The 21,774-nt window shown below is 33.0% G+C and overlaps 1 protein-coding gene across 1 annotated transcript in view; it reads right to left on the reverse strand.

The window, feature by feature from the left end:
- The window catches only part of LOC107011799, a 35,760-nt gene extending 14,594 nt beyond the window's left edge, over positions 1 to 21,166 (reverse strand). The window contains exons 1-24 of the mRNA XM_015211447.2: positions 20,902 to 21,166; positions 18,828 to 18,981; positions 18,222 to 18,293; positions 18,035 to 18,103; positions 17,881 to 17,952; positions 17,627 to 17,698; positions 17,427 to 17,498; positions 17,266 to 17,337; positions 17,112 to 17,183; positions 16,940 to 17,011; positions 16,771 to 16,842; positions 16,060 to 16,131; positions 15,805 to 15,870; positions 15,491 to 15,553; positions 15,356 to 15,403; positions 15,170 to 15,213; positions 14,217 to 14,605; positions 12,713 to 12,908; positions 7,789 to 7,932; positions 7,475 to 7,593; positions 7,184 to 7,394; positions 6,852 to 7,089; positions 6,597 to 6,747; positions 6,096 to 6,451 (exon numbers count right to left, since the gene is read on the reverse strand). Of these exons, the coding sequence (XP_015066933.2) occupies positions 6,096 to 6,451; positions 6,597 to 6,747; positions 6,852 to 7,089; positions 7,184 to 7,394; positions 7,475 to 7,593; positions 7,789 to 7,932; positions 12,713 to 12,908; positions 14,217 to 14,605; positions 15,170 to 15,213; positions 15,356 to 15,403; positions 15,491 to 15,553; positions 15,805 to 15,870; positions 16,060 to 16,131; positions 16,771 to 16,842; positions 16,940 to 17,011; positions 17,112 to 17,183; positions 17,266 to 17,337; positions 17,427 to 17,498; positions 17,627 to 17,698; positions 17,881 to 17,952; positions 18,035 to 18,103; positions 18,222 to 18,293; positions 18,828 to 18,981; positions 20,902 to 20,989 (2,984 nt within the window). The 5' untranslated portion in view covers positions 20,990 to 21,166. The remainder of the gene's footprint in view (positions 1 to 6,095; positions 6,452 to 6,596; positions 6,748 to 6,851; positions 7,090 to 7,183; positions 7,395 to 7,474; positions 7,594 to 7,788; positions 7,933 to 12,712; positions 12,909 to 14,216; positions 14,606 to 15,169; positions 15,214 to 15,355; positions 15,404 to 15,490; positions 15,554 to 15,804; positions 15,871 to 16,059; positions 16,132 to 16,770; positions 16,843 to 16,939; positions 17,012 to 17,111; positions 17,184 to 17,265; positions 17,338 to 17,426; positions 17,499 to 17,626; positions 17,699 to 17,880; positions 17,953 to 18,034; positions 18,104 to 18,221; positions 18,294 to 18,827; positions 18,982 to 20,901) is intronic.
- Between the last annotated feature and the right edge of the window lie 608 nt (positions 21,167 to 21,774).

Consider the following 21,774-nt stretch of genomic DNA (forward strand, 5'->3'; position numbering starts at 1 on the left):
TGGCAAACGACATTTTAGAGTTAATATGTGGATAAAGATTAATTTTATACCACATTCAATACTTTAAGAATATTTTAGGATTTTTTTCCAAAAAAAAATATACGTATACTGATAAAAAAATATTCAACCATCTAATAATCTTTTATCACAATCTTCGATTTTTATTTTATCTTTATATATTTTAAATGAAAATATTGTAATAGCTTCGCACACTGCAGGTTTTGAAAATTGACAGACTTTGACTTTTCCATTTTGTACTATTCTTATATAGATTTGCTGACCACTTTTTTCCTAATTACAAACTATTTTATTGAGGTCCATATCCATTCAGTGAGGGTAGAATTCTCAAAGTAGTAACGTCGAATACGACTTAATATAAATATCATGATATTTTGTTTGCATAGGAATATTGTGGAAAAAATTAATCTCTATATCAAGCTAATGTAATATGTAATTTAATGAAATAAAATTATGTATAAATTAATTATGATTAAATAAAATAAATTATTAATTTAAATACACGATATGTATATATATATTAATTTTGTGTAAATATTCGATGCGAGTAAATTTTATCCGAAAATCCTTGTTGATAATACTAATAACGACAATAAGTTTCAGCTGATTATGTATACTTCATTCGTAAAGGTTTTTCTCTCTAACAAAAAAATATAATATCTTTAAGGATATGATTAAACTATAGCTACTCTAGGACAGTACAAATAATTTCAAAATATTATTATGAATTAAGAATAAAATCTATTAGTAAATTATGAATTATGACGATTCTAGTTAATCTCATCATTAATTAGTGTTCCTATAAAAGTCAATAATAAAACAAATAGACATTAGTTAGAATTTAGAAGTAATAGAATTTGGATTAGGCAGTAAGCCATGATATATAGAATACTCCAAATTGGTGATTAACCAACTAACCCTCCACATCATCAGTGGCGGAGCCACTCGACACCCCTTCATCGAAAAAGTACATTATGTAGCTAGAATAAAAATATTTTTTATGTATATTTATATTATATACTGACACTCTTTGACTTTTATACGATTTTATTTTTTATATTTTGACACCCCTTAAACTAAATTCTAGCTCCGCAACTGCACGTCATTCACTAGTTTTTTTTTATTATTTGGATTTAAGCATCGTAGTACACTGTTTTGGGTATAATATTTTCTACCAAAAAGTAATTATTGGCCTGTTAATATACCTTAGTCTTACCAATCTTTTCCTATTTTTTTTTTATTTTAATAAAACACAAACTCTAGTTTATTTTTTTCTTTTGAGTTTAAACATATACACCGCTAGTTAAGAAGTTGTACATCGTCAAATTCTCTTTATGAGTTGTAATACGTATATTATCTTATTTACAAAATTAAAATTTTACATGCTTTAAATTGCTCTTTAGATGACGTGATAATATAGCCACAAAATACTACGTATATTGACATAGATGCATAATCTAATTGAAAGTTAAGTAATCTTTCGTTGACTTTAAGTTGGAAGTCGATAGGCAATGAGTTGTTTTATTTTGATACAGAAAAGCCTCGTATAGTGATTAATTTAATTAATTCCTTTAAACAAATTGAACATGAAGTAATGTGATACAAAATTCGAAATTTTGAGTTAATTATAAAATAAAATAAAAATAAATGTCAACTCGACTAACTTCAAGCAAAATGAACAATAACCCACCCTTCACCTTTTTTACATTTTCAAATATTTATATAAAATGTAATAGGCATCTTATCTTATTTTCAAAAATTAGAAACAGTGATATCTCAAAAGTTAATTAGTGAATTGGGAGTCTAGATTTTAGCTATTTTTTTATATTTGATATCGAAGTTATTTGTTTCATTTTAATTAATATTTATTTTTTATGATCTTAAATTAAAGATATATATATATATATATATATATATCAAAATATTTTTTAATCTTATAGTCTTAAAATATATCATCTGGAAGTTAAATTTAAAAATTGATCCATAAGAAGAATTTTTTTTAATGTTTCGAAACAAACTAAAATAGCAAATAAATTTTAAAAAAATAATATATTAATCTTTATTAAAAAGGCTTATAATAATTTATAATTACTAAAAATTAGGCCCTTTGATTTTGGAATCTAAGGCATATGCCTCATTTTTAAAGGCATTGAATCACCCGTGATTAAAAATTACATATTTTAGATTGTTCTTTAGGTCACATAATAATCTACCCAAATTTTTTTTAGATAAATTATCTATATACACGCTTTTATTTTTCATAATTTTCATTATTCTCGATCAATTTAAAATATTTTCAAAATCTCTTATTTTTCTCCAATTCTCAAACCAGTCAGATACATAAATATCACATCCTTAACATACGGTTCCCTTTCTTTTTCACTTATTTAATCTCTCCTTAATCTTACTACACAATCTTATCAGTTACAATTTTCATATCAATTTTTGGTTTTAAAAAAGATTCTCTTTCCATTCAATCAAATTCAAACTACTCAATAAGTATAGTGTGTCTCTTCCATAGTCATCTTCTTCAATTTTATTTTATTTTCTTCTTTATTTCCTAATATAGTGTGTCTCCTCCATAGTCCTATTCTTTAATTTTATTATTTTTCTTTTTTTTTCCTGATACATATGGATTAGGATCCTTATTTTAGTATTGGTATACTCAACTAATCGAAGAAGATGCATCTTTGACTTCTAAATAGACTGTGGAAAAATTGCTTAAAAAGACGAAAAAAATTTGATATGTTGGTGATTTTTTGATAAGGACTTTGGATCAAGATCATGAGTGACGTCTATGTTAATAGTAAAAAAACGGATAAAAGAGTGAATGTTGAGAAGGAGAATGATGTACCTTCGTATTCTAAAGTAAATTTAGAAAAAGTGGATGAATGAATGTTGAGAAGGAGAAGTCGAAATAGACTAGATTGTTGATTTTTTTTTCACGATTTTTCTTATTCATCTGTTTTTGCTATATATGGGTTCAGATTCTAATGTATTCAATTGTTTTTATTTCTTAAATTAATGTATAATATCTTCGTTTCAATGTATCGTGTACAAATTACTAAATTATCTTACGGTTATAGTTTAGGATACATTAACTAGATTTTTGATGTATCTAGTTAACTTTGTTTCTTAAATTAATGTATAATGTCTTTGTTTCAACACTACAATACATTACAATTTTATCATGCACATTATACGTGTTTAAATATTAATTTTGATACATAACTTAATTAGTTTTGATACTTGATACAAAATTTCTACCAAATATCATTTATCATGTATTTAGGTATTGTTATGTATCTTCAATCTTATTTAAATTTCGATATGTATTTAAATTTTGATACATAAACTTAATTAGTTTTGGTATTTGATACAAAACTTCTATCAAATGTATCATTTATCATGTATCTAGGTGCTTGTGTGTATATGTACACAGTTAATGATACATTAAAGTGTACAGAAATGTGTATCAGATTCATAAATGGTGATATGTAAATGTTAATATCAAAAGTTTGTTTAGTTTGAGGCAAAATGTGAATATCTTCCAGCTATGTATCTGAACAATAAATATAGAGCGCATTAATACATATATTAAATCATGTATTAGATACACAACATAATGAATTAGGTACATAACATTCTGTCTTATAAACAGTGTTAACATCAAATACAACTTTTTATCAAACACAATCGTACAAATTGTGTGTTGGATACACAATTTTATGAAATACAATATTACACCTACTAAACATACAAATGATACATGATATAATGTGTCGGACACACAAGCTCGGCGGGTATCATCTTGACCATACCAGCATCACCATTCTTCAAGAGCTTCACCTCGTTCTTCAGTTCCTTGCCTGAGCACCTTTCAATGTTAGTCAAGAACTCAGCGAACTTTATAGGAATGTGAGAACTGTGACAGTAGCACTAGTGAATATTCAATTCCAATCTTACCAGGATAATTCATGGAGATAACCTGAGCACCTGTTATTGATCCCCTCTTAATTACTTAATTTTCAATGTAGATGAGTTATTACATTCTATGATGTATTTGATTTTCAAGATTTACCTAAATTCATCGATCTCTAACTTGATTGAAATGATGACTTTGAGATTATAAATGAAAGCGATTGTCCTACAACAATTCTATCACTTTTATAACCTTCATGGCTCATCTCGCTTACCAAAATCCTGATTCTCTCTAACAAAGTCGATATATATTAATATTGTATTAACCATATTGTCGATTAATTTAAATTCTTCACCATTTTGGATTGCAATGATGGCTTGATGGAGATGATGAAAATTTGAATGGTATGAATCTTTATAAATTTGGATGGATTGATAACAATCACTTATGTTTGACTAGTGAGATACAAAATTAATGTGAAGTTAATTTTCCTAACAAAGCTCAACAATCAATTATTTTTCTTAAAAGGTGCAACTCACTTTTGTAATGTATCACATGTAATGTATTCAGATGACTTATTTTAAGGGATTTTTGAAAAAATAGAAAAAGGGAAAAAAGGTAATAAAAATACTCCAACTTTGGCCGAAATTGTTGTTACGATACATAACTTTATGGAGGATCTTTTACCCCAATAGTGTATTTTAAAGGTAAATATGTGTCCACGTTGACACATTACTATGCAATATTTTTTATGTCCACGTAGCACATATATACCTTTAAGTTACATTATTAAATAGTGAAGGTAGTGAAAGGTCATTTTCAAAATTTAGTATCGTTACAATAATTTCGGTCAAAGTTCGAATATATTTCAGGCCCTTTTTCCTAGAAAAAAAATAGGAATAAAATGTAATTAAGATTTTAAACTATAAAATTTATGTAAATCATACAAAAATATTACATATATTAACGGGATTGATAACTTAATTTGAAGTTGAAGTTATCTTTCATGGACTTGAAGTTGGAAAGTCAATAGGGAATGAGCTGTTCTATTTTGGTACAGAAAAGCCTTGTACGTGTAGCGATTAATTTAATTAATTTCTACAAGCAAATTTGAACAATGAAGTAATATAGTATGAAACTGAAAACTTTGAGTCAATTATTTTTTTTAAAAAAAAGTCAAATAGATTGACTTCAAGCAAGATGAACATTAAATATGAGATATGGGTGGTGTTTACTTATTTAATTTGCAAGTCTGAAAATGCCTAATATATGAGTATTTAACTTTAAAGGGTCAACTTGCTACTTAGAAAATCTTCTCTTTTTATACTTGGGCGATAGATTCTCAAATGTTCTAATAAAATTTTCAATCTTGACCCTTTTAGGAATTGTGCAAATCCCTTAATTTTTTGTGTGTATTAGTTCAAGGATCTGGCGCCTGGAGCATTTATTTATTTTTTTTAAAAATACTTTATGAGGAACTCCTTATTGATTTGGGGAATAGTCACGTATACTCACGCAATTTTTTTTCACCCCCATTTCCACATTTACTGGTCTTTTACTATCTAGTGTTGAATTGCTACATCAGTGCAATCTCACAAGTAGAGTCTGGGGAGAATGGTGTGTATAATGTACATAGATCTCACCCTTACCTTATGAAGGCATATGTTGTTTACGATAGACCCTTGGCTAGTGTTGAAGTTGCTATTTACATAAATTTTAACTATCTCATGGGTCAAAGAAAACCTCAAGTTTCATCTAAAATGATGTGTTGTTTCTTCAGCATATGCACTGTCCTCTTTTGGCAAACAAAAAGTTGCCATACAAGATACAACTGACACAAATTGAACAATGAATCCTTTTTTGTTTACAGAGAGACCATATAATCTACATTTCAGGTATATCACAATGGGGCAGAATATTATACAAATTTGAAATCTAGCTAGGAGGTGCAAAAAAGCTCCTCACACTTTTTCTTGGGATATTAATTTATGTACATTTTATAGAAATCTCACTCACAAAAATTGAACAAATAGTTACAAGTTACAACAATCATACCTCGATGAGTGGCTATGAACCAATGCAATCCCTCATGAACTATAAGACACAGGCACACTGGCAAAGATTAAATAAGAATACACACACAGTAAAGAGTTAGTCATCAGATCTTGATTCGGGGTTGTATTCACAGAGATCAGAGGCAGTTTGGATGCTTGAACACTGAGCTTGATTACTTGACGCACTTTGATTTTGCCTCTCTTGTTGGAAATCTTTCAAGGCTTGAAATCTCAAATCGTCAGTATACATATTTGCTTCTGGGATACTATCAGGGGCATCTCTTTTTCCTTCAAGCATGCCTACAGCCTCAGACATTACAGGCCTGAGTGATGGCGTCGCACAAGTGCATAATAGTGCTACTTTAATAATCAATTCTGCTTCTGCTTTGCTAAACTGAGAACCCAATTTATCATCAATCAGCTCCTCTATTTTTCCATTTTGCAGCAAGTGACAGGCCTGCAATAAAGTTTTATAAGCTAGCAACTTCAAAGGGAGTGTGAGAGGTTCATGGTTAAAAAAGTTCAAGGATTCTCAATCTTATAAATGGTAGAATGGTCAGGCTTTGTTGAAGTGCATTAACAAAAAGGTAATGAAAAGATACCCAATCTAAAAGACAAATGAAATTCTCAGAAGGCACATAGCCATAGTTGTTCTTGCCGCTAACAATTTCCAGGAGGACAATTCCAAAGCTGTAGACATCTGCTTTGTAAGTCAAATAACCCCATAGTGCATACTCTGGTGCCATGTATCCTCTGCAGTTATTAACATACAATTAAGCTACAAACTTTACCTTGCCACGCTACTAACAAGATAACGGAAAAAAAGATCTAGGTTGAATTTTAAGGTTGAAACTTACATTGTTCCAGCAACTCGAGTGCTAATATGGGTATTGTCATCTTCAGTAAGTTTAGCTAGCCCAAAGTCCGAAATTTTGGGATTTAGTTCTCTATCTAGCAGTACATTAGTAGCTTTAATGTCTCTGTGTACAATCTTAAGGCTTGATTCCTCATGAAGGAAAGCCAGACCTTTAGCGATCCCAACACAAATCTTGAACCTTGTCGGCCAATCAAGCATCAACTGACTTTTCTCTGAATCTAAAGTTGTCCAACATGCTAAAATTTTAATGGACATTTCCTAGAGAGTTAGTAATAGTTTAGGAACTTTTTTAAAAGAGATTGAATATCTTACGAAATAATGCGCGAGCGAGGCTATTGTTTTCCAAGTATTCATATACGAGCAGTAATTCAGTCCCTTCAATGCAGCAACCATGCAGCTTAACAAGATTTGGGTGTTGCAAACAAGAAATCATGCCAATCTCATTCAAAAATTCGCGGTTCCCCTGTCTTGATTGACGCGAGAGCTGCTTCACTGCAACTAAAGTACCATCAGCTAACCGGCCCTACATAAAGTATTAGGTCAGAGTTCACAACCAATAATGATAAAGATGATACTATATTACTGTTGTTACCAAAGTGATACCTTGAAAACTGCACCAAAACCACCTTCCCCTATCTTGTTAGAAGCATCAAAGTTATTAGTTGCAGCCTTTATTTGCTTTAAAGTAAAGGAAATGGTCTGCAGCTCCATGCCCTCTAAATCTGTCATGGAAGTAGAGAAACTTCACTGGTTAGTCATCTATTAATAACTCACAACTTCTGGATATGGAGTTTTTTTTGATTATCATTTCAGTAGAATGTGCTCTTTCATATCAGTAATGCATGGATCAGCTCATTGCGTAGTCATAAAATTTGCTAGTTAAAATTACTTCATTCTAACATCTGTTCAGTGATTACCTGTTCTCTGTTTCTTTTTGCATTGAAGATATCCTTTCCACCAAAGTGTGCTTATTAACAACAGGAAAATGCATGTAGTCACTACTCCAACAATAACAAAAACAGTCGCACTCTTTTTATCTTCCTCTGAACAAGATCCAAAAGCTACACAGAAATGAAGACAAGATTGTTAAGTGTATGCAACAGCAGGGGGAATAGAAAATAAGATTCTTCCAGTTGATTTCATAGAATATGAATATCAACATGCATTTATTCATGGGAAAACAATAGCAAAGAAAAATACATGGGCACTCATCCAACACTCCTTCAAGCTGAGAAATTCTGTCTGTTAATTCAACCAAAATTACGAAAATGGATTTCCTTGGCCATATAGAATGACCCTTTGAATGCCGAAGATAATTACATGCTTCAGAAGGAATTTGAGGATCAAGAGATATGGGATTGTGTCAAACTTTGTGCTAGTGACAAAGCTCCTGGTCCTGATGGTTTTACCGTGGCCTTCTATACCCATTGTTGGGAGGCTATTGGAAAAGATGTGATTGCTACAATCAAGAACTTTTCATGAGAGGTGCGTCTTTGAGAAAAGCTTCAACTCTACCTATGTGGCTTTAATTCCAAAAAAAATGGGTGCTAAGGAGCTCACTGACTTCAGACCCATTAGCCTAATTGGTAGCGTGTACAAGATCATCTCCAAAATACTCACCCAGAGAATCAAAATGGTTACGCACAAACTGGTGGACCCCCAACAGTTGGTCTTTATAAAAGGAAGACAAATAATGGATGTCATTCTTATGGCAAATGAGTGAGTTGATGCTAGAACTAGAAGCAAGGCTCCGGGCATCCTATGTAAGCTAGAAACTCAAAAAGCTTATGACCATCTCAATTGGAAGTACCTGTTGGAGACTATTTCTAAAAGAGGTTTTGGAGGTAGATGGTTAAGATGGATGAAGTTTTGCATCAGCACTGTGAAATTCTCTGTTTTAATAAATGGCTCTTTACTACAGGTTTTTTCTCTTCACAGAGAGGTTTAAGGCAAGGAGATCCATTATCTCCCTTTCTTTTTATTATCGCTATGGAGGGACTAAATGACATGTTGAAAATCTCTCAAGAAAAGTCGTGGCTGAGAGGTTTTAGGGTATCCAGTAGAGTGGGAGCTGATCTAGAGATTACTCACTTACAATATGCAGATTACACTCTTGTCTTCTGTGATGCTAACAAGAACCAACTCAAGATTTTAAGGGTAATCTTCATTCTTTTTTAAGCTATCTCTGGGCTTCACATCAATTGGAACAAGAGTTTCTTGTATCCAGTAAATGAAGTCCCTGATTTACCCTCTCTGGCTAGGATTTTGGGCGTAAGGACAGGAGATCTACCAACTACATATTTGGGGATGCCCTTGGGAACCAAAAGCAAATCTATAGGCATTTGGAATGGGGTGATTGAAAAATGTGAAAAAAGGTTGGTGAATTGGAAGAGCCAGTACCTTTCTTTAGGAGGAAGATTAACACTCATCAATAGTGTTTTAGACTCTATGCCTACATATATGATGTCACTTTTCCCTATTCCTGATGGTGTTATTGACAGACTTGATGCTTTGAGGAGAAATTTCCTGTGGGAAGGAAATAGTGAAACCAAGAAATTCCACTTGTTTAAGTGGGATACTCTGATTAAGAGTAAACAGGCAAGGGGATGGGGATATGGAATTTAAAAATTCAAAATCAGTGCCTTATGATGAAGTGGGTATGGAGATTTGCTTCCAGTGAGCAAGCTCTATGGAAAGATGTAATACATGCTAAATATGAAATGGAGAATCTCTGGATAACTAAAACGGTCACTAGCACTTACGGATCAAGCCATTGGAGAGCCATCAGAAACCATTGGCCAAAGCTCAGAGAAAACTGCAGTATTAAATTGGGGAATGGCAGGAAAACTTCTTTTTGGAAAGATAGATGGCTAGAACAAGGATCTTTAAAAACATTGTTCCTGGATATTTTCACCCTAAACCAGCAGCAAAGAGCCACTGTAGCAGAGATGTGGTCAAACCAAGGATGGAATCTGAGCTTTAGAAGACCTCTAAATGATTGGGAGATTCAAAGGTTGGTGGAGTTTTACAAGGTCTTAGGGCAGTTCAAAGGAACTATTGATGCACAAGATAGTTTGGTATGACAGGATCACAATCGGGACAATTTCAGTGTTAGAAGAGAGTACAAAAAATTTAATCCTTGTAACAGTCAGAGGAATGGGTGGCCATGTAAGTTGATATGGAAAACTAAAATCCCCTACAATGTGTCTTGTTTTACTTGGCTCCTTGCTAAGCAGGCAATTTTGACCCAGGAAAATCTCATGAAAAGAAATATTCAAATGAGTCCTAGGTGCCTTCTATGTGGTGAAGAAGAAGTAAAGACTGTCAACCATCTCTTCCTTTACTGTAGAATAACCAACATTTTGTGGAATATCTTTATCAATCAGAAGGACGTGAATGGGTTATGCCTAGGAAAGTTACGCAGACCCTGAAGTTATGGAGAAGTTATGCAAGCATTTCTGGGCATAAAGAAAGATGGAAAATTATTCCGGCTTGCATCTGGTGGTCAGTGTGGAAAGAAAGAAATCTCATATGCTTCCAAAACAAGAGCAATTCCATCCAGAAGATTAAGATGAACTGCTTAGTTTTGTTTCTTTTTTGGTGTAAACAAGAGTACATGGTAGATCTAGAATCAATCAAAGATGTTTTAGGTTCTTTGTAAATTTTGCTATAGGATTAAAGATCTTCCTGGTACTCTCCACAATTGTAATTAGGAATCTGTAACTTGCTGTGGCAGGTTCTGGTTTTTGTTTTGGAATAGAATACAAGTTGTTACTGTCTAAAAAAAAAGGAGAGAACAAATATAAAATGTAAACCTACATCGGACATTCCAGAAGAGATTTAACTCCTACTTATTTTTTTAGATGAAAAGAAAATAGCAATAGGAATAGGAAAGGTATTTAGAGCTTAAAACTATATATTGGAACGCTGAAAAGAAGAGCCTGGTTGAAATAACCACAATACAAATATTCTATAACCTGGTAAACATCTAAGCTTATAGTATAAATCAGTAACACACTAATACTTATAGTGGGTACAGAACACAGGAATATCAAGCCATGTATGTACTTTTATAGCTTAGTTTCAAAAAACTAGTTTGGCCAGTAAAAGAATAGGAAATCTATTGAAAAATTACTCTTTCAATCATTCAAAGCAGGCTAAGTTAAAGCGACAGATTAGCTTTTGGTGCTGATAATAGTTTACTTGATCTCTAGATAAATGCTGCAACTCTAAAGAGATCAAAGCAAATCAACAGTTGAGAGAGATAGCCAACCAGTTATCTTTTGCGATTTCAGACGCCAACTGGTGTTCAAATAGCACGGCAGAAATGGCAAAAAGAAAAGGGAAAAGGTAAAAAAAAAAATACTTCTTCAAGACCTCAATTAGATTATTTATCATTATTTATCCAAACCAAAACAATATACTTCTTCAAGACCCCAATTTTTTTATAAAAAAAATATTTTAGAATTTTTTATTATTTATTTATTTTTAGATCTAATTCCTCTCCATTTCCTCAAAATTTTTATTTGAATTGTAGACTCATGACAAAAGAAAAAAATTAACGGCTAATATTTAATTAATTAAATCAAAACATGATATAAATGATTAATATTTTATAGAAAAAATTATTATTTCATACTCAACAATATATTATTTTATCTAGAAATACATTATACACATTTTTCTCTATTTTCCTACTTAAATTTTCCCTATTGTTACGAACATCCATCTTCGTTTTTTAAATTTGTTTTTAATAAGTTAATCTTTTAAATAAATATATTTGTGGAACTTCTTCTTTAAAAAGTTTTGTTTTTGGTCAGATTTTATTTATATCACAGATTATCAAAAAAATAAAGTTAATAATTTTTTCTATTTATTTATTTTTAAAAAGGAAGATAGATATTGTGGCACTATTAATATTTTTATGATATATTAATTATGTAAAATAAGCTTTTTTTTAAAAAATAAATAAATTAGAGAAAATACAAAAAGTACTAGATTTTTTTTAAAAAAAAAAATTGGAATCTTGAAGAGGTATATATATTTTTGATTTAAATAGATTGTGGGAAATAATTAATAGAGATGAGATTTTTATTTAATCTAAGAAGAAAATGACAAATAATAAATATTTTTATAAAAAAATAAAAATAAAAATTCGTTATTAGTTATATAGGCATAAAGTTAGTCAAAGGTGAATGAAAGGGTATTAGTGAGCTAAAAAGGTGAATGGAAGGATACATGTGAGCCAAAAAGGTGAATGAAAGGGTATTTTTAGACCAAAACATGAATGGATGGTATTTTTAGACCCTTTCCTATTGTTCAAGGGTAGTTTTGGCCCTTTTCCCAAAAAAAATATCAGAATTTTCCACATATTTGTTGAGAATATAATTGACTGTTAAAGTGTGCTCTCTCTAATAGCTTAAACTTTTAGACTAGATGGTCACACGCTTCAACATGGTATCAGACCAGATGAGATGGTTACACACTTCAACAATATTAACATGGATTATGTTAGATAGCAGCAATTTTATCTTATACAGCGGAAGTTGATAAACAATGTCAACCCCACAAATAAGCAAATCGAGCATGTGATCATGCATTCAATTGCAGTATTTCTTCTAGAAACAATTAAATTTATCATGTATGAACCTGCTCATATGATATGTACGATCTCTATATCTCTTGGGACTTTAAAGTTTAAACTGATACATGCCTTTTTGTGTTAGTTCTCACTGAGACATGCTAAATACACAATATACTTGAAGGAAACCGAAGTGAGAAGTGCAAAAGCAGATATACTATGAAATTCCCCTTAAAATGATGAAGATTGAAGAAACTTACTTGGTTTGAGTGAGATTGCAGATATTAGAGGACCGTAATGCCCCCTGGATGGGATTCTGATAGTTCCTTTGCCGGCCCAGTAAAATCGAATCTCCAAAATATTATCTGTTACACTAGTGTTAAAATGCCTCACCACGGGCATTTGAACTCCACCAGCCTCCTTCACAATATTGAAGTCTTTCCAAACTAATTTCTCCTGAAGTAGAAAGAATATTGTGTAGGTATCTTGTGGAAAGTCACAGGAACTTATTCAGCAAGATGTAAGGATATGTCTAGATTAATAGTATACAAAATTCTTCCTATTCAAAAATCTCAGTATAAAGTAAAGATCCTAGTTGTCTAAGCTCCTATATAGAGACTACTTTCTTGTTATAGATCTAATAGCTTCCATCTAACTCTGCCTGCCACACAGAGTTTTTCTCTGGGTCGGAGGAGCAACTAGTCAAACTTCTTGAGCAGCCGAGATATTGAACAACGAACATTTGAAAGAATTCCTTGCCAAGGTCCTTCAAGGCTCGTCAATGGCTTGGCTTCAAGTCGCGAATGGAAGCGCGGATTAGCGGGTGTCCGCTTGACTCAGTCATAGTCTCGCCTGGTACGCACTCGAAGCCTATGTTCACTAGATAAAATCTACAACCTTTTCTTTCATTTGTCCTGAAAACAAGCTATTTGTTCTGAAAGAAAAGCAAGCTAAGACGCTTTTTTCGCGGCAAGAGCGGTGTTGTAGCATCAACAGGTTCATTTTTTTCATAATAAGGCTGGTCTCTTTTCAGATAAAGCAGCATCACTCTTTTCCTCTCTCTTTCAGGCTCCCGCAACTTTTGGGCAGCACGTGCCATGTATCGACAGTCCGCGTTGGGTTGATATCATCACTCTATACCTATTAACCTGTCAAGACAAACAGTCTATAGCTGTCCAGCTAGCTGATGTGTCACCATCCAAACAGCACCATGTCGCTTTCTCGAGAACACTTAGTTGAGACTAGTACTAGTCAACGCATGGTTACTATATCGTCACCAAGTTAAACACAGTGAATGGTCATCTATCCAATCAATCTGGCACAGTGCTTGCTTCTCTGTAGCCAATATCTAGTTAAGCTGGCAACATGAAAGCCCTCAAATTCAATCATAACTCCTACTCTATTTCGTCGAAGTATATCATGTCACTTTTCACTTTTGATTTGCAAACACAAGTTGCTGTATCACCTTGAGTTTGGAAGGCGCGTTGTGAGAGAACTAATGCAGTGAATGTTAAAATATATTCTAGGTTAGTAGTAGAGAGCATCTTTTCTAATTCTGGATGGGTAATTTCCCTGATTTAATAAGTTCTCTTATTTCATTTAGGTTAGCTTACAATATTTGTAATTGCCTGAACTTCTATATGTGGAGGCATCTTGTATATCATCTACAACCAAATACAATACAAGTTCTCTCTTTTTTCCTCATATTTTCACACATCTAACATAGTTTAAGGGTATAGAAGTTTTTCTAGTGGACATACCAACCTGGATGTATATATCAAATACTCGCCTTCCAAGACTGGTATAGGTGCTATCATTTGTAAAACTTATCTCAGCAAAGTGCAAGCTGACATTGTAACTCCCGTTGCTCAAGCAATAACGGAAGTAAGTGAGTGAGAGTGGAGACATCCGTGCATTATTGTACAATTCAGAGAGGCTTTTTGATGGTGTACTTTCAATAAAACGTGCATTTTGGTCGTTATTATCATCCATAAAGTCCCCAGTGCTACTCAATCCCCAATAATTGGTGCTACTGCTGAAATATCTAGCAGAACCACCATCGACGCTTGCATCTCCTGCATAATGAACTTCTCCATCGCTTTCCTTTACAGTAAAATCATTTCCACCACTATTAACATGTAATGAACACCCATCTGCCAATGAAAATAATAGAAGTCAATGCTCAAAATACTTTTCATAAGCTGGGAAAAATGATCAAGCTGAAAATATTTCCAACGATCAGGTTGTGAATCCTAAATCATCTAAATACTTGTATATACATGAGTTCAAGGACCTGTTTGGATTGATTTTTGGCTTATGACTTATAAGACAAAAACATAAGTTCGGATTTCTAAATTTTGGCTTTTGGCTTATTTTTGTTATTTTGGCTTTAAAGTAAGTGCTTATAAGCACTTTTTAACTTTACCCAAACACTTCAAAACTGCTTTAAAACTATTTTGGCTTTAAAGCACCTAAAATAAGCCAATCCAAACGGAAACTAAGACTGAATCCATCCTTAGAATGTCTCTGTGTTAAATATCAACAATGAAACTAACTTGCTACAATCTCTTGCATAGTTGAGCAATCTGCTATTTGAGTGCACGAGAAGATGGCAAAGCGGCTAAAGATATAGTTTCAGATTCTTGCTGCTACTGATGATATTCATATTCCATATGAAAATTGTATAACTTTTCCAGAGAAGAAAAGAACATACTTACACCGACGACAAGTGAAATCCTTTGTACATGGATGAATTCTCATTCTGTAGAAGTTAAACCACAAGAGCAGTTAGACCCAAATGAATTAGATAGGAAAGCAACCACTTCTGCTTTGCGCTTCCTTTTTCTCTCAGTTTCATCATAACTCAGAATTTTAATGTTTCAGGATAATAAGAATCATCTTACAAGGGGCTTACTACTGCAGAGCTCTTGTACAAGTTTAAATACAGGTTCCTGCAGAAGGAATAATTGTCAGAACCATATATGCTTATCCAATAACAATGTAAAAGCATGAATTAACAGAAATGAACATATCCTTACATGTTCTGCTGACAAGCTTGTTGGTCAGGTCCTTGCCATGTAAAATTATTGTAGGAAAGATCACTGCGGCGCAACAGACACTGTTAGATGTCATCTTTCCAATAATGAACCAAGCAGTTGTGAGATCCACATGAAGACAAAATATGGGGAAAAAATAATGACAACGTGAATGAATCAAAAAATTGCTTTGGCATGTCACTGTATGACCATTATGTTTATGAATAAAAATTATGACATGTTCAGCAAAGATTGAGTCCGTCATACACCAGCATAAATTGTTTATGAAATTAGAATATTAACAAATATACACTTACACATTTATTCCACTCTTCAAAATTGAGTCTGGTATATCTCCACTGAGCATGTTGCCAGTAAGAAACCTATGTAGAGGACATAAAGCAGTAAGGCAACAGCAAATCTGGAAGTGCAAGCACATGTTATACACTTCATATTCAAAGATGTTCGAGTATGAGCAAAAGAAGATTGAGAAGAGACTGATGTAACTTGCTAATAAAAAAATAAAAAGGACATCACATTTGAGAGAATCCACTTTTTGCAATTCAACTTACACAAACTTCAGCATACTTCTGGCACTAATATTGTTTGGGATTTCTCCGACTAACTTGTTGAAGGTAACGTCTCTGCATAAAATTAAAAGGAAATCATGATTACCATTTGAACTCTCAGAAGGAGATAGAGTAGATGTATCTGTGAGCACAAACTCTTACAACCACCACATGTATATTGTAGAAGAAAAATGTATAAGAGCCAACTCTATATGTCAGACTAAATAATGTACTAGAGAGATACGAAGAGGAACGCTGAGAAGTTTAGTGAAAAGCAAAGAGCAGCATGAAACCTTTTGATTTTAAGGTGTCATATACTAATTAGGAGTGAGCGCGTTGTTTCTCGAACAGCCTCAATTATCTTTTAAAACTGGAAATGCTAAAAAATTTACAGTCACAGAGAGCACACTAGATGTGAAATATTCCAAACAAGGAAATTAAAAGGGGCTTTAATTTCTACAGGAGTTCTTGGTAGAGAAGAAATGATTTCTCAATTGTTTTTGGCTGGGGAAGGCAGTGTTAACTGAAAGAGGCACCAATAGAGGACAGTAAATAGTGTGACCTCAGAGAATCCAAAGATCACAGACAGAGGAGGAAGGACAGAAAATTATGTAATAGCTCTCTCTCTCTATATATTTATTTAATACCATGTAATTTTGAATGCAGCTGAAGAAGTTTGAACATTAGGTGCAGAAGAATAAGTCTATAACTTACAATGTTTGCAGACCCTTCATCGCCCAAATATATACAGGAAGCTCTCCAGAAAGGCTGCAGTTTCTTAATACCCTGCATCCATATTTAATTAGCTTTAGGAAAGCAAGAATGCTTAATAGCACACTATAACTGTACAACAGTTTCCACATATCGGTATAATTTGACATACAAGGTATGGAATCCCATTATATCACTCAGTGAAGGAAATGGCTGAGCTGGTCCACCTATGTCACTGATCCTCCTGTATACAAAATTGACCGTGAGAGAACTGCAAAGAGTAAATGCTCTACAAAAATCTAATAAAAAAAAGTTAAGATAATGTTGAAAGGTTCTCTACTCACAAATCTGTTAACTTATTCAGAAGAGATATGTTTGTTGGAATGGGACCCTGTAGTCCGGTGGCATGCATCTCCCTTCATATATCCTCAAGAAAAAGTTTAGAAACTCTAGCCAAAATATTATTTTGAAGTTTGAAGGTATTTCAAAAGATCTTACAGTTTGGTAAGTTGTTTCCAGTTCTGTATGAAATCAGGAATCTGTCCACTGAAATTGTTATCATTTATCCTACTGTATAGTAAAATTATACTGTGAGATATTCTATTCCCGAGAAAGATGAGAGCTAAAAGGAGCTTGGCTAGAGTACTGTATGCTCTTACAAATCCGTTAAATTTACGAGTTTGGAAAATGAAGTTGGCAACTTCCCCACAAATTGGTTGGAGCATAAAAACCTGAAAGTAGAAAAAGATTTAATCACCCACTGATCTATGCATCAGTCATTCAGGTCCCAAATGCCAATTATTCTTCAAGTTTGCTTTAGGAGAAAATAACAAAGTGGAAGAGAAAAGAGAGGTCTTACAGGGTTTGCAAGTAGATCAGTTTCCCTAGTTCAGAAGGAATACTGCCTGAAAACTGGTTCGCCTCGAGATTCCTGGTTTAAAACATTTCAATGAATATAATAAAGAGAGCAAACAGCCACCCAAATTATATTTGAACAGCATAGCCACTACATTTTCTTTTGCAATATATATGAGAATTTTTTGACTAGTTAAGAGAATCCAATCTACGGACCGATATCATAGAAGTAAGTTCAAATAGAAATTCAATACATACAGGTACAAAAGGCTGCTGATGTTTCCCAACTCCTTTGGGATTTCCCCTGACAACCGGTTTACAGTAACAGAGCTGGATCAAAAAGTGTGCGATTACGATTTGAAAATGAAGACATGACACAAAAACTGATCAGCTTAAGAACGTGGGGTATTACATGTTAGTCAGCTGCGTCGCAGCCCACTCAACTGGTATTCTACCACTGAGATAATTGTACGCAAAATCACTATAAATGGGGTAAGAAAAACGAAGGCAAAGATTTAGTGACTTATGTTGATATAGTCATGAAAAAAAGGAGGCTAGTGAAAGGATCAATTGTAAAAATGGTAGAGAATAGCTCTTACATTTCTTTGATGTAGGGAAGCTTTACCAATTCAGGTGGGAGTACTCCTGGAAGATTTAAACCCTTTAATACACTGCATATGTGAAAATAATATAAAGACATCAATTACGGAACCAATTGCAATAGAAATAAAAAAGATGTGGACACAAACGAAGGGAAATCAGAATGATTGTTTCAGATAAAAGAAATCCGGCAATGAGTGGTATTTAGTCCAGTTGAGACAGAAGAATTAGTATGAAGTCACTAGAAGGAAACTTCTGTAGTAATATGGCTTTTCTAAACCCGATGAAAGCATAGCCTATAATGTTTCTCTTTACAAGCTCAAGGAATACTTAAGTTTGAGTAAGCCTTTTAAGTAACCATACATATTGGTTCTGGGGAAAGGAAGTTCATAAAAAATCTGAAAACCTCTTCATTTCAGAATTCCTTGAGTTCGTTCATTCAATTTTATTTCAGACAGACATCAAGTAGGATTGTCCCCAAGCTGGCTCTGGGGTGAAATCGATAATCACGTAGACGTTGGTAGAAAAAAAGCATGCATGACAAGCTAAAAGGTTAGAAACAATTTAATCAATCTCGATTTGGTGATAAGGTGTAAATGCCTCACATTTTTGTGATGTGGTCTTCATGATCACATCCAACAATATTATCATGCCACGCTAGCTTAATTGTGACTCCAATACCTTCGACTCTGCATAAATCTGCATCGAAACTCAAATATGTTGCACCCATCGTTTTGGCAATTTGTTGGAGGACATTCACTGAAAAACAATCATTAGGTTGAAATCAACTAGTATAGCTTGCACAATGCAATCTTCCCAAAAAGACTATTTGACAATTACAACTGGTAATAACCAAAAAGGTCATCAGCTGAAGAAGTTCAGAAAAATTGATTTCTATTTAGTGCTTCCATCAAATTGAAAAGAACTACTCTCTAGTCCATATTAAGTGAATTGTTGGGGGCACACCCCTTATGAAAAATAATTTAAGGACATAAATTAAAAGCTACTTTCCATTTTACTCTTTTGATTAATCCCAAACTATTCTAGTAGAAAATGTAAAGTAGTTAAGAGCCTCACTAAATGAAAGTAAAATATGGAGAAAAAGTCCCAACAGTTTTCTTGAACTTTGAACCATTCATTTATTTTGAACTATGATAAAAGTACCAACAATTCACTTGATATGGACTAGAGGGAGTATATAAACGATTGAACACTTCTATCTGTAAGACAAGCAGAATGATTCAAGATTAGGCTGCTCAAAAAAATGTTTCATCCCTTAATGTGACCGAGATGCAATGATTGTAAGTGTATAAATGTTCACTCCGACAATTAACACCTAACAAAGAGACGTAGATGCACTCCATCAGAAGAACTACTGAAATACATCAAATATTTCAAGAGAATAGGGGGACATGCAGCATACTTCACCAAAAATAAACATATAAGAAAAAATCATCCTCTTCATGCACTTGATGCTAGTAAAGGGGCTATTAAAAGGCCTTGTTATTTTCTTAATTCCGTGATGTCAGAGCCAACTTGCATACACCTCAACTATTCCACTAGGTACCTGACACTCAAACCATTGCATTCTCTAGAAAACAACTTTGTACTTGTAGTTCTGGACAGAAATGACTTGTAAAATAATGCAACTCCAGATGTAGAGTATAAGTGTTCAACACTAGAGGGGCTTTCCGCAAAAACTCCACCAGATTTCTATGCATACTTTGTATGTGAGAGATGGTCACATAATATTCGTCAACCTTTCCATTGTAAACTGTATCACTTCAACATATAAATCCTAAGCTTCTGGCAGCCAAACTTTTTATTAAATATCTTTTTTCACGAATAACTATTTCATAATTGTATTTCCTCCTCTTATTGATTTGACATGCTTTATTGAGCCAAGGGTCTAACGGAAACCTCTGTACCTTCTCTCAGCCAGCACTTCCATGGCAAAACAAGCAAATCAGAATACCACCTAAATTGGAACATTCTAAGCGCTAGACATAGCATTAATTTCAGGAAACTGGTAACTAACTTAAGTTTTTTTTAAAAAAAACAATCAATAACCTTAGTGTCCAGCCCAACTTGCACACCTCAACTAATTCCACGGGATACCTGCCACCTCCCACCAGCAACATGTACTAGGTGACCACCTCCCACCTACAACATGCACTAGGTGACCCTATACATTCCACGGGATACCTACCACCTCCCACCTACAACATGTACTACGTGACTCTATACATTCCACGGGATACCTACCACCTCCACCAGCAACATGTACTAAGTAACTCTTCCCAGCAAGGCCACGGTAACCACCTAGTGTTTTTGTCTCAACTTGACTTTGAACCTGAAACCCATGTGCTGAAGCCACTTTATTGACTACTGGGACATACCCTTGTTGCAACTAACTTTAATAATCCATTATTTATCTATTCGAAAACAGTAAAGCTCACACCTTTTCACTATACATTCACTAAATTGAAGTAATTCCACCCATTTCTCATCTTCTTCATACTCAAAACTCCTCATCCTTCTTAAAATTATAGCAACAGAGAGAGAGAACTGTACTAAGAAATTTTAGTATCTCTTGATCTGCTAAAATACCCCCCCCCCTCCCTCCCATGGAGTTTAAAAAAAATACCCATTAAAGCAAGAGAAAGAGCAGCAATTTACCTTCTTCTTGAGGAACTCTGGACTCTGTAAAAATCAAGAACAAGAAGCAGCAGAGTAATCTCAGAGTCCAAGCTATGGTTGGGTACATTTTTCAAGAATCAAAAATGTGCAAAAGAAGAATAAAAACAAAAAATGTTCACTCCAGTAAGATGAATATATGAATAATAAACAGCAAAAAAAAAAAAGAATAAAAAAGCAAGTGCGCATCAAGTTGGAAATAATTGGTGCTGGAGCTGTAGACACTAAACGTGATATTTCTTTTTTGACAAAAACGAATAGGGAATTTTTGGAGGCATGCATATATGCTCAATATGACTGTCATTATCCTACATTAATTTTTTCATAAATTTTTCTTAGAATATTAACCATTCCTCTCAATTTACTCGGAAAATATTTATTTGACCTAATAAATTTATCATTTATTTTTATTAATAAAAATAAATAAATTTAAAATTTAAAATTTTTAAAAAAATTTATCTTTGTTAAAATAATTAATTGAGGATATAATAGGTTATTTCTTGATTTGTCAAAATAAATAAGTAGTTATGAACAACTACAAAAAAGGAAAATGAATAAGTATGTGATATGATTTAACTTATTTTAGAAAATAACTAAAAATTTATTGTCAAAGGCACTTCTTAAAAAATTGTGTGATTATATGAAGTAATTTTAAAATTTCCATATAACTTGATGCATGTATTGTATAATAAAATCAACCAAACTTTGCATATAGTTACAATTTTCCAAATACACTCAATCAAACAATGTATTTTCTTGTTCCAGTTTATGTAATATTACTATTTTTATTAATTCATCAGAAAGAGAAAAAAAGGATATATGATTCAATGAAATTGTTGGATGATATATATACAT

This window comes from Solanum pennellii, chromosome 2, assembly GCF_001406875.1.
Source record: "Solanum pennellii chromosome 2, SPENNV200".
In the NCBI taxonomy this organism is placed as follows: domain Eukaryota; kingdom Viridiplantae; phylum Streptophyta; class Magnoliopsida; order Solanales; family Solanaceae; genus Solanum; species Solanum pennellii.